We start from the raw sequence: 17662 nt of genomic DNA, 5'->3' as shown, positions 1-17662 counted from the left end.
GGGTTTTAGGGTTCAGATATAGATATCGATTTTTTGGACATGGCCACTGGAAGAATTTGTTTGCTTGACCATGCAGACATGTTACAAGTTTGGTTTTTCTTTCTTCTAATGGGGGATGGTGGTGGGAGAAAATGAATGCTTGAAAACTAAAAAAAAGTAAAAAAGTTCCACTCAAAAAAGATATAGTTGGAGAATGGAGGCTGTAAGAAAAGAGACTGATTATCCCAATAACTGTTAGAGCTCTCTCTCTATTTGCTAGATGTGGAACAGCTAATAATTTCTTGACTTCCCTTAATTAAAATTTTATCTATCTAAAGGTAGAGGATCAAGGCAGCTAGGTGGTGCAGTGGATAGAGCCTTTGGCCTAAAGTCAGGAAGACTCATCTTCCTGAGTTCAAATCTGCCCTCAGACACTTACTAGCGGGGTCACCTTGGGTAAGTCACTTCACCCTATTTGCCTCAGTTTCCTCATCTGTCAAATGAGCTTGAGAAGGAAATGGCAAACCACTCTAGGATCTTTGCCAAGAAAACCCCAAATGAGGTCATGAAGAGTTGGACACAACTGAAAAATGACTAAACAACAACAAAGGTAAAGGAACCATCAAAAAGAACTGCTATTCTGGATTTATTTCCCACCAATAAGAAGGAACTGGTTGTTGGAGTGTAAATGATGGGAACATTTGGAGGAAATGGCAAACCACTCTAAGATCTTTGCCAAGAAAACCCCAAATGAGGTCATGAAGAGTTGGACACAACTGAAAAATGACTAAACAACAACAAAGGTAAAGGAACCATCAAAAAGAACTGCTATTCTGGATTTATTTCCCACCAATAAGAAGGAACTGGTTGTTGGAGTGTAAATGATGGGAACATTTGGAGGGAGGCAGTGATTTTTCAACTTTGAATCTGTGATAGAGAAGGAGAGGAAAGTCAGACACAGGTTGATATGCACCATGGACACTGGGACAGACTTCCAAGGGCTTAGAGAAAGCACAGATAGGAAGTAATCAACAAAAATTCTACTGGTAAGTCAGCCCAGGAGGGAGAGGAGATGCTTCAGAATGAAATTCTGAAGATGCAAAGAAAAAGAATTCTCATAAGAAAGAGAAAGGAGGAATAACCCAAGGCTATTGCTTTGGACACAAAAAGAACTCATCCACCAATTTATGTTTTTAAGACATGTATTTCAAAAAGGAAGCAAGGGCAGGTAATAGAAGACATATGCAAAAGCATTGCATGTCATGAATACTAAAACTCAGAATGATCTGAGCCTGCCTAGGAATGCTACAGGCAACAAAAAGCCAAACCTCTTCCCCAACCCCCCCCCCCCAAAAAAAAACTATATGGGAAAAAGAGAGAGATCAAAGAGGAGAAAGACAGAGGCTCTGGGTACATGGAACGAAGATAAGCCATGCCAGAGTGAAGACTGAACTACTCGACCTTTCTTTAGATTCTTTTTTTCTTTTTTCTTTGGTAAGAAGAATCATCTTTGGACTAGAAAGTACTAAATTAAATTCTCTAAGAAGAAACTGAAATTCCAAGTAGGTAGGAAAGATTAGTAAAAGAGAACCCAGCTGCACTTAATGTGTTCAAGTCACCAGGCCCAGAAGAACTACTGTTGAAAACTGGTGAATGTGACTGTGGGTCAGAGACCTTAGAAACACAGTATGGAATGAGAGAAGTGCCACAGGCCTGAACAAGGGCAAATATCCATCTCAAGAAAAGGGAAGAGTGTCATCTTCATACTTGAGCCATTGACTTTGAGTGATTTATAAAAAAGGTGGTGGGTGAACACGTAGAAAAGAAAAGAGAGGTGACAAAAAGCCAGTACATCTTCATCAAGTACAGGTTACGCATTCAGAGTTTAGATCATCTTAGAGCCACAGATATAATAACGAAACACGATACAAAGGGTGCAAACTGTTAAATACCAGCTGCTGGAATTGCTTCTGGGTTAATTGTTTGCTAGTTTATGTTATAAAAGAAAATTCCATGAGTGGATAGTTAATATACTGGATGATAGGATCCCAAAAGATCTGAACGAGACAGAATGGCCGGCCAAGTCTAGTGAGATATAAATCAGCTTTATAAGCACAAGATGAAAGAGGCATGATCGGGTAGTATTTTGAGTATACTGCAAGCTAGCTCAGTGAGATATAGCAGCTAAAAAAGTCAGCGTGATCTTAAGCTGCATAGTGACGTAGAACACTGAGGACCACTAACTGCTTGCTGGACATCTGAACCTAAATGTCCTGTCAGGATGTCTAAAGAAAAACTTTCGAAATCATTGGCCTAAGGTTTGCAGATGCCAATCTTCCCATTTTCAGAAATGCAGCTATTTGCCCTTCTCTGGGCACCTCTTAGTCTATGTTGGCTTTGGAAGATCACTGATCAAGGTCACAAGTTCTCATATATATATAGTATATAATACATACAGAATACAGTAATGATTGCTGACGGGCTGCAAGTAACATGTAGAAAGGCACAGGAACCCCTGGGAGAGGCAGCATTTCCCAAGACCACCCGGCCTATTTTTAGGCTGGCCCCCAGCCATCATCTGTGGAGAAGGGGCCAGCCATCCCCACCAACTGTCAACCAACTGCCACATAAAGGGCATGCAAGTTAGCTTAGCTGAAGTAAAGACAGGAGGCAGCATGCTACCCCTGCCATGGCTGCCACCACCACCACTACCACCCTGATAATCATGGTGGGGAAAGCCTAGGACCCTGAACACAAAAGTAATGTGGTATATATGAGAAAAGCTAAGGACACTGCTGGAGAGGATAGCTGGGCAGCAGTGCTGTCAGAGGGGAGAAACGTCTTAGTGAGAGCAAATAGATGGAAAGAGTGTGAGAGAAAGAAAGCTGGATGAAAGGGAGCTTGCTCAGTATGGAATGGGAATTCCAGGAGGCACAGTAGAAGGGGTGGGAAGGGTTAGATTGGGACATGTGTCTGGTTGAGTTGAGGGACACAAGTTCTCATTTGTTATTCTGCGAGGGAAAGTCTTCACCTGCTTGGGGTAGACAGCCCCCCTAACTCACCAACAGGTCTGAGGCCTATCAGTTACCCTCAACCTGGTATAGCCCGTCTGCTGAGATGGTTTTACGGGGATGTGGCTGCTGAACATGCTACAGCTTCTTGGAGCCACTGGGGAGAATTGGTGGACAGGTGGGCACCAAAGGTGGATGAACAGCCCTCACAGCAGAGGTGCTAGTCCTCCCTGAACTCATAGACACAACCTGAACAACTCACAGACACATCGTTGTGGAACTAGAAAAGTTAAGCTAGAAAGACTTCTTTTAATAGGGAGTTGGTGATTGCCTGACTATGCCTGCTACCTGAAGGCCAGACAGCTAAGCCTAACACAGTTCATCACTACGACTTTTTTAGGCACTGCAACTCATAAAAAACCATCTACTAAGACACAGGGAGGAGCCACCTGCATCAGCGGGGGGGGGGGGGGGGGGGGTGGAGTACTCACAATGATGGAATTTCGAATCTCTGAAGTACTTAACATTTTTAAATTAAGAAAATTCTATTTGGGGGATGGGGAGAATTTTAGGATTCAATTCCATTAGTGCCTGGTTTGGCAAATTAGTGTGACTGATTTGAGTTCTGGATTTGTGATTTGGCTTAAACATTTAGATTTGCCACTTGGGGACCACTTTGGCCAATGCAGAATTCAGGCTAGGCTCCCAGAACTGTAGGTTAACCAGCCCATAGCTTGAACTGGGGAAGTACTCCACGATGCAGCAGAGGGGGGAGGCTGATGCTGGCATGAACTGTTCATTCCCACCCAGCAGCATTTACAGGTGTAAGGGAACCAAGAGGGTCGTCTAGCCCGACTCTCCTCTTTTTACAGATCACACATACCCCACACCCCTCCAGCCCAGTGTCTCTTGAGCTCCAGTCCCATGTCACCAACTGCCTTTAAGACATTTTGAATTGGATATCCTATAGACATCGCAAATATGTCCAAAACTGAACTCATCCACACACTCCACCCTCCTACCCTTCCCTTCCTTCCCGGTTACCAGGCTCAAAACCTCGGTGTCACCCTCTAGTACTCCTCACTTGAACCCACTCCACATAACCAATCCATTGTCAAGTCTTGTCATTTCCACCTTCACAACATTTCTTTATACACATTATTTTCTTTCTCTTTCTCTCATTCTTCCTTCCTTTCTTCCCTTCTTTTTGTAAACACCTACTTTCTACTCACACTGCTACCACTCGGGCACAGGCCTTCATCATCTCCTGCCAGGACTACTACAATAGCTATCTGGTTTGTTTTCCTACCTCAAATCACATCATAACCCATTTTTCACTCAGCTGCCAAAGTGATTTTTTTAAAGAGTATGTCAGACCACGTTATTCCCCTACTCAATCAACTCCAGTGGCTCCCTGTTACCTCTAAGATCTAATATAAAGCCCTCTACATGACATTTACAGTCTTTTACAACCTGGCCCCTCCCCTCCTCCACTGTAGATTCCACTATACTGGCTACTGAAGAGCTATTCTCACACAATACTCCATCTTCTGACTTGATGACTTTTCACTGTCTTTCTACCATGCCTAGAATGTTCTGGCTTCCTCTCTACTTCCTGGCTTACTTTAAGACTCAGGTCAAATTTTACCTTTTGCAGGTGGTCTTTCCTGGTCCCCCTTTAGCAAAGCCAGCCCCCAGCCCCCATTACCTTGTATATATCCTGTGTGTATCCACTTGCATATTGTATCCCTCCTTAGACTGGGAGCTGCTTGAGGGCAAAGATCATGCTTTTGCCCTTTTTTTTGTAACCCCAGGGCTTAGCATAGTGCCTGGCACATAGCAAGTGTTAATAAAAGCCTGCTCTCTGAGGCCCACAGATGGGAAGTCACTTGCCCAAGAGCACACAGGTACCAGAAATGGAATTCTAATCTTGATCTTTCTATTGCATCATGTTGTTCCCAGACAAATAGGAACTTTTCAAATATTATTCTCAGTAGTTTGAGGAAATTTCCTGAAATTAAAAAATTTTGCTTGCTGCTTTATACTTTATATCAATTTTTTCCACTATTATGTGTTTCATACTAGTATTAAGAATCACCAATGGAAAAACCTTATCTTACTATGTGGAGGGCAATAAAACCAAACAAACACATCTTTGTTTAGTCACCTGGTTTTGAGGTATTCAAGCTGAATGGGGAGAGAGAGGAGGAAATCTAAAGCCTCACTTCAGTTTCAAGCCTTATTTTGTTTTCTCTCTAATTGCCAACAAGCAGTCCACAGCTAAAATGATGGAGATAGCTCAGGGATGGAAAAGGGGAAGTTTGAGAATTCTATACTAGTTTTACTGGCTTTTGTTTTCTTGCTAAAAGGTGTAGTGCTTAGGCTGTGTACACAGTGCTTTAAAGGAACAAAACACCCCCTTAGTCATATTATGAAATATGACCTTGTCCAAGATTTTAATCTCTGATTGCTAAGTAATTCATAAGTGCTATTATTAGAAAAGGTGTTTTCCTCAACATAATTTGCATAAATTTTAACAGACTTTATATATTTCCTTACCTATTAAAAAGTAGCTAGTCAGGAGCTAGACAATACATAAGCATTTGCTACAAATCTAGGTTTGAGGTTGCTAAAGCCAGACCCATGCTAGTAGAATAAATTTGGGTCCCCCAATAATTTTTCAGCAACCAATGATGGGCAGAGCTACAGTCTTCATGATTTTGGAAGCCCTGAAATCAATACAGCAGAGAAGGAGTTCACAGGAGTAGGAGGCTATTAAATTTCAAGAAAATATACTAAGGGGATTTAAGAAACAGTAAGCAATGGAGGTGAATGGTGCTAAGATAGTAGAGTGACCCAGCAGTCTGAATAAAGGCTCCAAGTCAGGAACTTCAAGCTCTAATAATCCTCCTTTTTCCACATGTCCATTGAAAGGGACAAATCACTTGACTATTCTGCATTTCAGCTTCACTGCTTATAAAGTAGGTCTAATTCCACCAGTACCTTTCAAGGATGTTGTATGGATTAACAAAAACCTATATTATTAAAGGTTACAGAGAAGACTAGAGTTTCAAAACAGGCTGTAAGTGAAATCAACAAATGTGTTTTAGGTGTCTAGCCACCCGAGCAGGTACAAAAGAAAGCACAAGACATAGTAACTTCTCTTGAGGAACTGTAAAAGTTAGAAAAAAAAATAAAGCTCACCAAGTTAAGTGCTCGATAAACTTAGTTGGTGGTCCACCTAGTCAAACCCTCTCATTTTACTTAAGAGGAAACTGAGGCTCAAGGTGGTTAAGTTACTTGGGGCCAAGAAATCTGGTAGTTAGGAAATGGTCCCAAAACCCACAACCTCAGAAGGAATTCAGAAATGCAAATTAAATCTCTAAGGTATCCTTACATAGAAACAAAAAAAGTTTAAAACAAGAAAACCCAAGGTTACTGGAGAGACAGAAAAATACGTTCACTTAGATATTACTGGTGATATTACTGATTGGAGTCAATCTTTGTGTGAAGCAAGCTGACAATATGTAACAAGAGCTATAAAACTATTCATTCATACACTTTGACCCAGTAGCTCTACTATGGGGAATAGACTGAGAAGCAATATCCCAAAAGAAAAAAAAAGGTGATGTCTACAAAAATGTTCACAGCAGCACTACTGCCAGAAACCCAAGGGCCTACAATACATAAGTAAACTATGCTATATTAAAAGAATGTAATATTATACGGCTATTAAAAATGACAAGTATGTGGGCTGTATTTATTAGCTGAAATCTAGGGTACCTCTGAATACAGCCGGTACTCTTAAAATGAAACCTCAATGATGTGAAAAACACATAGGCACAAATTGAGGGAGAGGGAAGCAGAGGAAAAAACTCCAAAATTGCAGCCTCTATCTCAACCTGTACCATAATATAACATGAAAAAAGCAGAACAAAAAAACTGCTTTGTAAACACTGATCACCATGCTCTAAAAACAGGCCATCTCTGTAAGATGACATCAATGAGAAGCACACATGGAATAATAATAATACTGACACTTATATAGCACTTTATGAATGTTACCTCATTTGATCTTCACTACAACCTTATGAGGTAGGTGATAGCATGGTCCCAATTTTACAGATGAGAAAACTAAGGAAGACAGAGGCTAAGTCACTTGCCCGGGGTCACAAAACTACTAAGTTCCTGAGTCCAAATCCTGTGATATATCCACTATATCAACTAGTAAGACCTTAGCCTGGAAGAGCCAGGGTCTCCCAATGCATCCTGGGCCATCTCCAGTCGTCCTGGTGAACATTAGGCCACTGGACCAAATGGCTCTGGAGGAGAAAGTGAGGCTGGTGACCTTGCACAGCCCTCCCTCCCTTGCTCAAAGTCAACAGCAAGCCTAGTCATTATTTCCCTGATATTATGGTCTTCTTCGAGACAGAAGGACAAGCAGAACAACAACCAACTAGCTGATATAGTTTAATGAACATTAGGTTACTTTTTAACTGAAGCTGGATAAGTTAATCATGTAAAATGATAGATTCAATTTTTTTGTTTTAAATGCATCTTTGATAATATTTTTAAAGATCATAATTTCCCTCAGTATCTCTCCCTTTCCTCATCCCATAAATACTATTTTTTAAAGACGAAAAGAAAAAGGGGGAAAAATTGGTGTACGCATCAAAGAAATCTGAAAATACATTCAACACACAACACTGACAGTCCTCCTGAACCTCTGCAAAGGGAGAGCGGTTTCTTTTCATCTCTTCTTCTGAACCATGCTTTTTTTTTTTTAAACAATTTTGCAATTATATTCTGGTGGGCATATGTGTGGTTATTCTTTCCTTTTGCACTATGGCACATGTTTATTTTTTTCCCATCTCTGCTCATCAATGGGCATCAGTTCCTAGCAATCTTTCCATACTTCCCCGTATTCATCACATCCATAACTTCTTACAGCATAGTAGTATGCCATTATATGCAGGAATCACGATTTGTTTAGCCATTCCCCAATCAACGGGCATCTTTGTTTTGAATACTTTATCACAGAAAGTGCTGCTACAAATATTTTGATGCACATGGGAACTTTCTTATCAATGTTCTCCATGAGGTATAAACCTGTTAATGGCATCTCTGGGTCTAAGGGTATGGACAGTTTATTCACCTTATCTGCACAATTCCAAATTATTTTCCAAAATGGTTATACTGATTCATAGCTCTAATGATGCACCAGGTATTCCTATCTTTCTCTACCTCCTCCAATGGAGATGATCCTATTTTTTTGTCATCTTTGACAATATGCAGGTTGTGAGGTAAAACTTCAGAGTTGTTTTGATTTGCATTTCTCTTTATTATTAGTGATTTGGGCATTCCTTAATGATTATTAATAGTTTGCAATTCTTTGTTCATTCATTCATATCCTTTGACCATTTATCTGTTGGAATGGCTTATGGCTTGTGGTGTCATAATGTGAGACCTTATGGGACAGTATACAAACATATCTCATTGTGGTATATGTATACATACACATGCATCATACAGATGTTAATTGTTAATATACCTTGAATAAAAACACTTTATTAGAGAAATCTGGTGCAAAGATTTTTTTCCCCATCTGGCCACTTCTATTCTTATTCAGGTATATTAATTTTGTCTACAGAAGATTTTCAGTTTTATGTAATGAAAGTGATCCATTTAACCATTTATAATTGCCTCTATCTCTTGCTTGATTAAGAATACACCTCTTACCCAAAGCCGTGAGAGGTATATGACCTGATTCTCTTTTAAGCCTCTTTTTACTAGATCTTTACTATTAAGGTCATGTATCTATTTAGAATGCATTGTAGAATGTGGTGTAAAGTGCTGATCTAAGCTTAATTTCTGCCAGATTGTGTTACAAGTTTCCTAATAGTTTATATGAAACACGGAATTCTTCCCTAAGTAATTGATATTTTCTGGTTTATTGAACACTGGGTTGAGTTTCATTTTTTTCTAACTCTTCCTTGTCTAGTCTGTTCCACTGATCTGATTCCCTATTTTGTAACCATTCCTAGATGGCATTAACAACTGCTGTTTGATAATACTTATGTCTGGAAGTTCTATTCCCTCACATTCTCTCTCTTTTCAATGTTTCTCCTGATATTCTAGATATTTTCTTTTTCCAAATTAATTTTGTTATTCTATCAAGCCTATATTCATTTGATAATTTGGTATAGCATTAAAGCCGTTAATTAAATTCCATAGTCCAGCTATTTAATTGGACCTTTATTTAAGGAAGATTTTGGAATTAAATCTGTACAAGTACTTTGTGGGTTTTTGTAGACCGATACAGTATGTCTATTTTGCAAAGTTATTTGAAATGGGATTTCCCTTTATATCTTTGCCTCTTGGATTTTCTTATTATTGTTATATAGAAATGATGCTGATGTTTAAGAGTTTATTTTGCAGCCTGTAACTTCGCTTCTATAATTTTTAGGGGTTTTTTGGTGTCCTGTTAATGAATTTCACCTCTAATTTTTAACATCTCACATTTGTGCTAACTTTAGGTTTGTGAGTACATTAGGTTTTTTGGTTGATTTTCTGATTTTTTTAAAAAAAAGCACATTCAGGCCATGAGCTAATTTTGAACACATTTGTTAATGTATGTCAATAGGGATATGCCTTTTCCTCTGAGGACTGCTGTAGTTGCATCCCAGAAATTTTGGTGTTATTTCAATCATAATTTTCCTTCACATAAGTACTGTTTCTATTGTTTCATCTATTCATTAGTTAGGATTTTACTGTTCAGTCTCTGTTTGGGTCTACTGTTTTTGTTTGTTCTCCCTGAAAAATTGTTTTGTTTGTAATATCTCTATGCCCTCATAAGTGGTCAGTTTACGTAAAAGTTCGACGTGGTGCTAAGAAATTGAAAAACACTGTAAGTCATTTAGCTCGAATTTCTCGAGCAATTTGTTCAATTCTCTAGTTTCCTTTTTGTTTATCTCTGTTAAGATTTATCCAAAACTGAGAGGACATTGTGATTTTCTTCCACTATTGTAGTATTGTCTCTCTCTGTCTCCCTACAGTTCAGGTAATTTTTCCTTTATTAAGTCAGATGCTAAGACATTTGGAGCATGTAGGTTTGATAGTGATATTGGTTTGTCATCTATGGTTCCCTTTGGCATAATGTGGTTTCCTTGTTTCTTCCCTTTCTACATGCTGAAAGTTTGTTTCTGTTTTGTCTGACAATATGATTGTAATTCCTGCTTTTTTAGATTCATGTGATAGCCAATTTTTTCCTGCTTCCCTGAATGTTTATTTTGTAAGTAAAAGATTGGGGGGTTTTGTTTTCTTATCAAGTCGTGTCACTCTTCTGCATTTTACTAGATTGTTTAATAGAATTATGCTTAAAGTTATTAGAGATAGTTTTATTTTCCATTGGTCTCTAATGGTTGTGATTAGTTCTTGGAAGATGATGATAATAATGTACAAGATGACTTGTGCTAATCTTTAAAACCAAATTAATTTAAATGATTTTCTATTATCAACTGAAACATGTGGAGTTTGGTCTTAAAAAGGGCTAAAACCCATGAAAGAGTATTTCCATGAGTATGCTATGATCCCACCAATTCTATAAATACGAACACAACAGAAGGCAAAGGGAGATACAAAACAAACTGATTTCGAAAGTTGTTTGATGTGTTTTAATAATATAAAATCCCAGGGAACTTATTTTAAATTACTTTTTTGGTGGCACTACAATTTCAAAGTATTTTGAATGAGAGAAAAGTTTATTGATATAGATAGAATTTGGGAGAAGTCTAGTTCTGTGACATACGGCTTCTATTAAATCTCTCCCACTAAAAGGGATTAGATACACTTGTTCAGGTTTATTTTCAAGTATTTTCAAATGACTTTTCTTTTAAAGTATCTGTACCCACTTAACATTTGCAAAATCCCTTTGACAGGTGCACGGGCATTGTAGGTGGTCTAGTCCAAAGCTATCCTGACAGGAATGGGCTCTTGGAGAACTAGTCTAGAAGCTTAGAAAAAATGAGAGAAAGATTCAATAATGTTACCAAATCCCCATGAAAGAGGAAAATATACCAGCATTCTCTGGCGTTCAACAAAGAAAAAAGGATTTTCATGATTATGTTTTTTTACTATAGTAAAAACAGAGCAATCAATTCAAATGAAATATTTAAGTGTTTCTACGTACAAAGATTTTATTTCCTATTTATGAGTTAAGTGATTTAGTTCACACTAAAATCATTGTACATAAAAATCACTATCTACACAGAATATTTAAAGATGTTCCAGAACTCAAATTAAAAACAATAACTTATACTGAAGTTATTTCCCTGTGATTTTCACATATTTACATAGACAATGAAGAAAGATGCCAAAGCTATTTTACTAGATATGACCTCCATTTTTAAGTGATGTAATCTTAATGCAGTTTCATGCTAATTTAAGTGGTGTATTTTACATTCAAGGAAAATCCAAGTTATCTCAGGCTAAAATGCTAATGTACAATGTTCTAAGATATATGTCAAAAAGGACTTGTGCTGAAGAAAACGGTGATCAGATATTGGATTTGGGAGGCTACATAAGGACAGGGCCTGGACAAGGAAAGAGACTTGGGCCAAGACCCTCAGGAAGAGAAAGATTCAAAGACTCAAAATAGAAGGTAGCTTGAGAGGGAGTACACAATCACCTGAGAAGATCAGGAAAGAATTCATGGAGAAGGTGGTGCCTACGTGAGTCTTGAAGGAAGAGAACTGAATCTATGAGGCAAGGGTAAAGAGGGACTATATTCCAGGCATGGGGGATAGTCAATGCTAAAGTACAAAGATAGTGTCATGCATGGGGAAAAGAAAGAAGGCCAGTTTAGCAGGGTCCAAGAGTGTGCTAGGTCAGGACCAAGTTATTAATGGCTCTAAATACCAAAAGAGTTTATATTTTATTCCAGGGGCAACAGGGAGCAACTGGAGTTTATTGAGTAGAGGAGTAATATGGTCAGATCGAAGCTTAAGGAAAATCACTTTGGCAGCTGTGTGGAGGATGGATTAGAATTGGGGGTGAAGGGAGATTTGGGCAAAGGAGATCCATTAGAAGGGGGTGGTAACAATTCCCAGGTGAAAAGTAACGAAAGCCTGAACTAAGATGGAAGTTGTGTGAGTAGAGAGAAGGGGTCAAGATGTGAGAGATAGTATGGCAATAGGAGTTCCATTTTCAAAATGTTGCATGATATGTAGCTTGCAATGTCCAATAGGCAAGCTCAGGGGAGAGAACTGGACTGGATGGATAAATTTGTGAGCCATTAGAATAGAGATGACAAGTAAACTCATGGGAGCTGGTGAGCTCACCAAGAGACAAAGCGTAGAGAGGGGAAAGAAAAGAATGGAAGGCTGAACTTTGGAGTTCATCCACAGTAAGTGGTAGTGAGGTGGAGCAGTCAGATAGCTAGGAGAACTAGGACAGAGTAATGTCATAAAAACCCAAAGAGGGGACAGTTACCGGGGGAAAAGGTGGTCAACACTGTCAAATGCAAAAGAGAGGGCAAGGAGGATGAGGAATTTGGCTGAACAAGAGAGGAGGGCTACAGGACAATACCTTGAGAAAATGGTGAAGGTTGTTTTTTTTTTTTTTAAGGCTATGGGAGATGGGCTGGAGAGGAAGAACCAATAGATAGGGAGAAGCTGAAGATGAGAGAGAGGGTAATCAAATCAGCTAGAGTATGGGAGGGGGTTGAGGTCAAGGGCACATGGAGAGGGATGGGCCTTGATAAGGAGAAGGGTCAATTCATTATTAGAAACGATGAGAAAGGAGAAAAGAATGAAGGATGATGTCAAGGGTTTTGATATAAAGAGAATGGAAGAGGAGGGGGCTCACATTGAGTAGCTTCAATTTTCTCAATAAAATATGAGGCAAAATTCCTGGCTGAGAGGTTGGGGAGAGGGAAACGTACGATGGCTAGGAGGTCAATTAGGAAGGAATAAAAGGGGAGCCTTGCTGCAGTTTCCGCCCATTTGAAGTGGTATAACATAAATTTATACTCTACTCAGCTAGCAGTTACATGACTTACTCCAGCTCTGTTCAGCAGAACTTGAGTAGGCATAAAGAAGTCAGATGGTGAGAATCATTCAAGGCAGGGGTTTTGGCAAGGGAAGAGTGGAGATAAGACAAAGGGGTAAGGAATTCGAGAGTAGAGGACAGTGTGGAGTTGAAGAAGAGCATCAATCAATGGAAATAAGCCAGAAGAAGGGAGCCAGCATGGCAAAAACCTCAAGTTCACACATGAACTGAATTTGGGAAATGGGACAATAGGCTTGATGGCAGGAACACTACACTAACAACTGAAGTTCTACAGAAGAGGAATGGATTGTCTTGGAGAACACTGGGCTCTCTGTCACTCAAGGGGGAGTCCTTAAGCAAAGGCCGGATGATCACTTGTCAGGAGTGTTGTAGAGGGACCCTGTCGTCAGGCAAACAGGCTGCACTATATGGCTGTTGTGGGATGCTATGGCTACTTAAGGTGATCTAGGGCAGAGGAGTGAGTAAGTGCTCACACCAACAGATCCAAGCATATCCTGCATCTTTTGTAATGAAGATGGGACTAGAAAGATGGGACCATCAATTTTTAAGGAAAAAAACATACACAATAGACAAAAGTGCATGAAGTCCGGACTTTCTTGGGGAAAATTAGAGACAAAGTGAAAATGAATTCACAAAAAGTCAGTCTCATTTTTCATTTCCTATGCAATTTTAGAGAAAATGCCTTTGGTCACTACATAAAAGGTGACATTTGTTTTACCTATCAGCTTTTACCTGCTCTGTGACAGCTGAAGAAGGCCTACTTCAGTTTCACACAGAGTATTGTTTTACAAGGATTTCTGCCCTCTACTGGGGAGTCTATTTAATGATAATGCACTGCTTTTCCTTTCCTCTTTCTATTCACAAACTTCTTTATATAGAAGGTTGGATTTTTTTGATCTGGTAAGAAGTTTAAAGTTAAGTATTTCAAATGCTATAAATTATGCTATAATTTACCTGTGCTGAGAGAAATTCTTGGTTGACATCTCTCAATACCACTATGGTTTCTTGGGAGGAAGCATAAATATTAATCATAAAGCACTAGCAATTGGGGAAACACGTTTTTTTTTTTTTTTTTGCAGGGGGGAAAGCAAGGCAGTTGGGGTTAAATGACTTACCCAAGGTCACACAGCTAGTAAGTGTATCAAGTGTCTGAGGCCGGATTTGAACTCAGGTCCTCCTGACTCCAGGGCCAGTGCTCTACTCACTACGCCACCTAGCTGCCCTGGAAAAATTCTTTAAAGGACTAAGTGGACCTCTTTGGCCATAGAAGACCATGGAGGGGGAGGCGGGGGGGGAGGGAGGAGGAAGGAAAGCTAAATCAGGTTTATGAGACCACAGACTTAGAAGGAGAAGACACCCTGGAGGTCATTTAGTGAGAAAATTGAGCTCCAAAGAGGTTGGGTGACATGCTCAAGGTTACCCAGATAACAAGGGATTGAGCCAGGATTCAAACCCAGGCCATCAGACTCCAAAATCAGCTTTCTTTCCATGTTGCCTCCTTGGTTGACAGTGGAGACTTATTCCTTCTATTTTTTAGAATCATCTAAGCATGAATCCCATTTGTTTTATATCCAACTGTATCCTCTTTGGAAAACTTAAGAAACCAGAATCTTATTCATATAACCATTACTTTTATATATGCATGAAAATTCCCAGGACCATTTTGTTTAAAAAAATAAAAAAACCTAACTGGAAAACAATTCGTTTACCTTTGGCAGCATGGGAGTATCCCGCTTCTTCTTCTTTTCAGAATTAGGATCATCTAACAAGTCTGGTTCAAAGGTATAAAGCTCAGTCAACTCATTCATAGTAAAATGACGTTCCACTTGTTGCTGATCAACAACACGGAAAGATAAGGACTGCTTGGTAACCTGCCGATCATAGATCTTATCTTCCATAGTTCCCTATACAAGAAGACAGAAAAGGATGCAAAAGACAAAAACAAGCACAAAAATTCTTAATCAATATTAGTCACAGGAAGTATGGAGTTGCTGGCTAGTATTGTTATAGTTATAACTCTCAAGATGCCAGGCATTAAACAAAAAAACTAGTCTTTGTTAGGACCCAGCAATACTGCCTGTTCACTTCCCTGCGACAAATTCCTGAAAAGCCAAAGAAAAGAGTGTGATGTGCCAATCGATAGAAGGTTTGGTACCAGCAACTGCTTAAATTTCTACCAAATATACTGGTGAGACCTATTAGTTGGAGGTGCCTGGGACAGGGAGAGGTGGAGATGGTACCTTTGGTAAGAAGCAGCTAACCCTAATGGGGGTGAGGGGGCTGAATATGCTTCCAGGCTACAAGACTATACTAGAGTGTCACTTCAGTCTTCAGATTTGTGCTTATTTTTTCCCTTATCACAAATGTTATAAGTCACAGTTCATCATGTACTTATATTGCCTATAAAATTATTTCCTTCTTGATAACAATAATTCATTTTTTCGATTTTCATTTCTATTCTTGGGCTTAAGAGTGCACCCTGCTACTATTTAATAATTTATAATGAATTCTTTGGTTTTTTTCCATATCAGTTTAGTGTTTAGCTTTTCTGTAGTAGTAAGAAACCATACACAAACAAGAAAACAAATACTGAATATGTAGGAATTTTCAAACTTTTAGAATCATTTACATATGCTAGCCACCCCAGCGGGCCAATCTAAGTACTAATGATAAACAAATCAAGTCCACCTATGGCCAGAAAGAGCAATTTTGACTTTTGCAGCTTTGATGTATGTTTGTGCTTTTTTTAATTTCATGTATATTTTCCAAGTCATCATCAACAATATGGATGATTGAAACAGGAGATAGGGTTGTTGTTAGAGTCAAACATAACAGTGAGCAGGAAACCTGAATGCTACATTGATAATCACATGACGCTAGAAGCAAGAGAAGAAAGCATCCAGTACATTGGGTAGGTCATCTTTCCTACTTCAGAAAAGTTGATATGGAAAACACCTCCCCCCCCACCAAATCCCAAACCAAAACCCCAGAGAATTCATGAAAGTCACATAAAAGACTCATACAAGATCAGAAGAATGTTCTGTACTGGTAAAAGGAGTATGCACACCGGAGAACTACTGAAACACGCAACAGATGTCAGTCCAAATCCATTTATTGATAAACACTTACTAGATGCTAGGCACTACACTAAGCACTGGGGATACAAAGAAAGGCACAAAGCAGCTGCTGCTCACAGTCAAACGTGAGGCATTTTAGTAGCATTCATCACTATTTCACACATATAGACACCGTTCACTTTTACTGACCACACGCTATCCATGTCTTTCTACCACTTGATATTTATGAACTCGGTAGTTTAAAAAAAGATGCATTTCAAACTTACCTGAGCTAAGAACCTATACACATAAACAGGCTTATTTTGTCCAAAGCGATAAACTCTGAATATGCTCTGGATGTCATAGGATGGATTCCAAGAGGCATCGAAGATGATCACTCGGTTAGCAGCCACTAGATTAATTCCAAGAGATCCTGCTTTGGTAGAAATGATAAACAATCGGCCTCTAGAGAAATAAATACAGACAAAGGCGTTTTAGTAATTTTTTTGGTGAGATTATTACTTATGAGATGAAATTTTGTTGTAGCACAGTCTTTTAAAAGATCAGAAGCTTTGGAAATTTGGAAACTTTGTGAAGCATGCTAAATCTAAAAAAGGAGATACTGTAGTGTAGTCTAAGTTACCAATGGTTTGGACGGGAAGAGTAAATAAAGTACATTCTGGCTTAGGCCAGACGTAATGCATTTTTCGTTGGTTTGAAGATTTTATTTGGTAATTTCCTTGCATAGTTTCTGAATATTTAAATTATAACCTAAATTATACATATTTTGCCTGGAGCATTTTAACTTAAAAATTAATAGCACATACTGCATGTGATGTTTCAGATAACACCTGGAAAACTGATAAAATGATTATCTTTAAATGATCAAACAAATTACTGAAATGTATAATACCATTTAATTATGGACTTAAGTAAAACAATTGTGCACAAATGCATATGCAGTCACCAAAGCTGATGACCATAAGAACTTAATTTCTAACATAGTCAGTATGGGAATTACTCAATGTAGACACTGAGGAAAAGGAGAGGAGTAATGTATTCAAACTTGTTTAGAAACTGATTTGGGCGATTCACAGATAGGATGAAATTCACAATTATGAATTTGAATTCAGATAATTTTTATGGCTGGATGGAAAAATGGGCAAAATGTTCTATATGCTTTGAAGAAATTACTGTTATGACGGTCAACAGCACCACTATCCTCGAAATTGCTGAGACTCACAACCCAGGTGGCAAGGCCTCACATTCTCATCTCCCTATAGCCAATCTGCTGTTAAGTCCTATTGATTCTACTGTCACAACATCTTTTGTATGTACCCCCTTCTCTCTTCTGATATTGCAACTACTAAAACATAGGTCCTCATCACCGCATGCTTAAACTACTGCAAACACCTATTGATTGGTTTCCCTGCCTGAGTCTCTCCTCACTCAGGTCCATGCTCCATTTGGTTATCAAAGTGACCTTCCCAGACCATGTCTCGCACCTACTCAATAAATGGCAGTGGCTTCTCCTCCAGGATCAAACAG

The 17662-nt window shown here is 38.9% G+C and overlaps 1 protein-coding gene across 1 annotated transcript in view; it reads right to left on the bottom strand.

Annotated features, from left to right (window-relative positions):
* The window catches only part of ATRX (ATRX chromatin remodeler), a 193547-nt gene that overhangs the window by 20885 nt on the left and 155000 nt on the right, over positions 1-17662 (bottom strand). Inside the window, 2 exon segments of the mRNA XM_036740010.1 lie at positions 14768-14962; positions 16402-16579. Coding sequence (XP_036595905.1) covers positions 14768-14962; positions 16402-16579 — 373 coding nt within the window.

This window comes from Trichosurus vulpecula, chromosome X, assembly GCF_011100635.1.
Source record: "Trichosurus vulpecula isolate mTriVul1 chromosome X, mTriVul1.pri, whole genome shotgun sequence".
NCBI classification, from domain to species: Eukaryota; Metazoa; Chordata; class Mammalia; order Diprotodontia; family Phalangeridae; genus Trichosurus; species Trichosurus vulpecula.
Note: the sequence above shows the minus strand (reverse complement) of the source record. Positions and strands in the feature narration are given on the sequence as shown.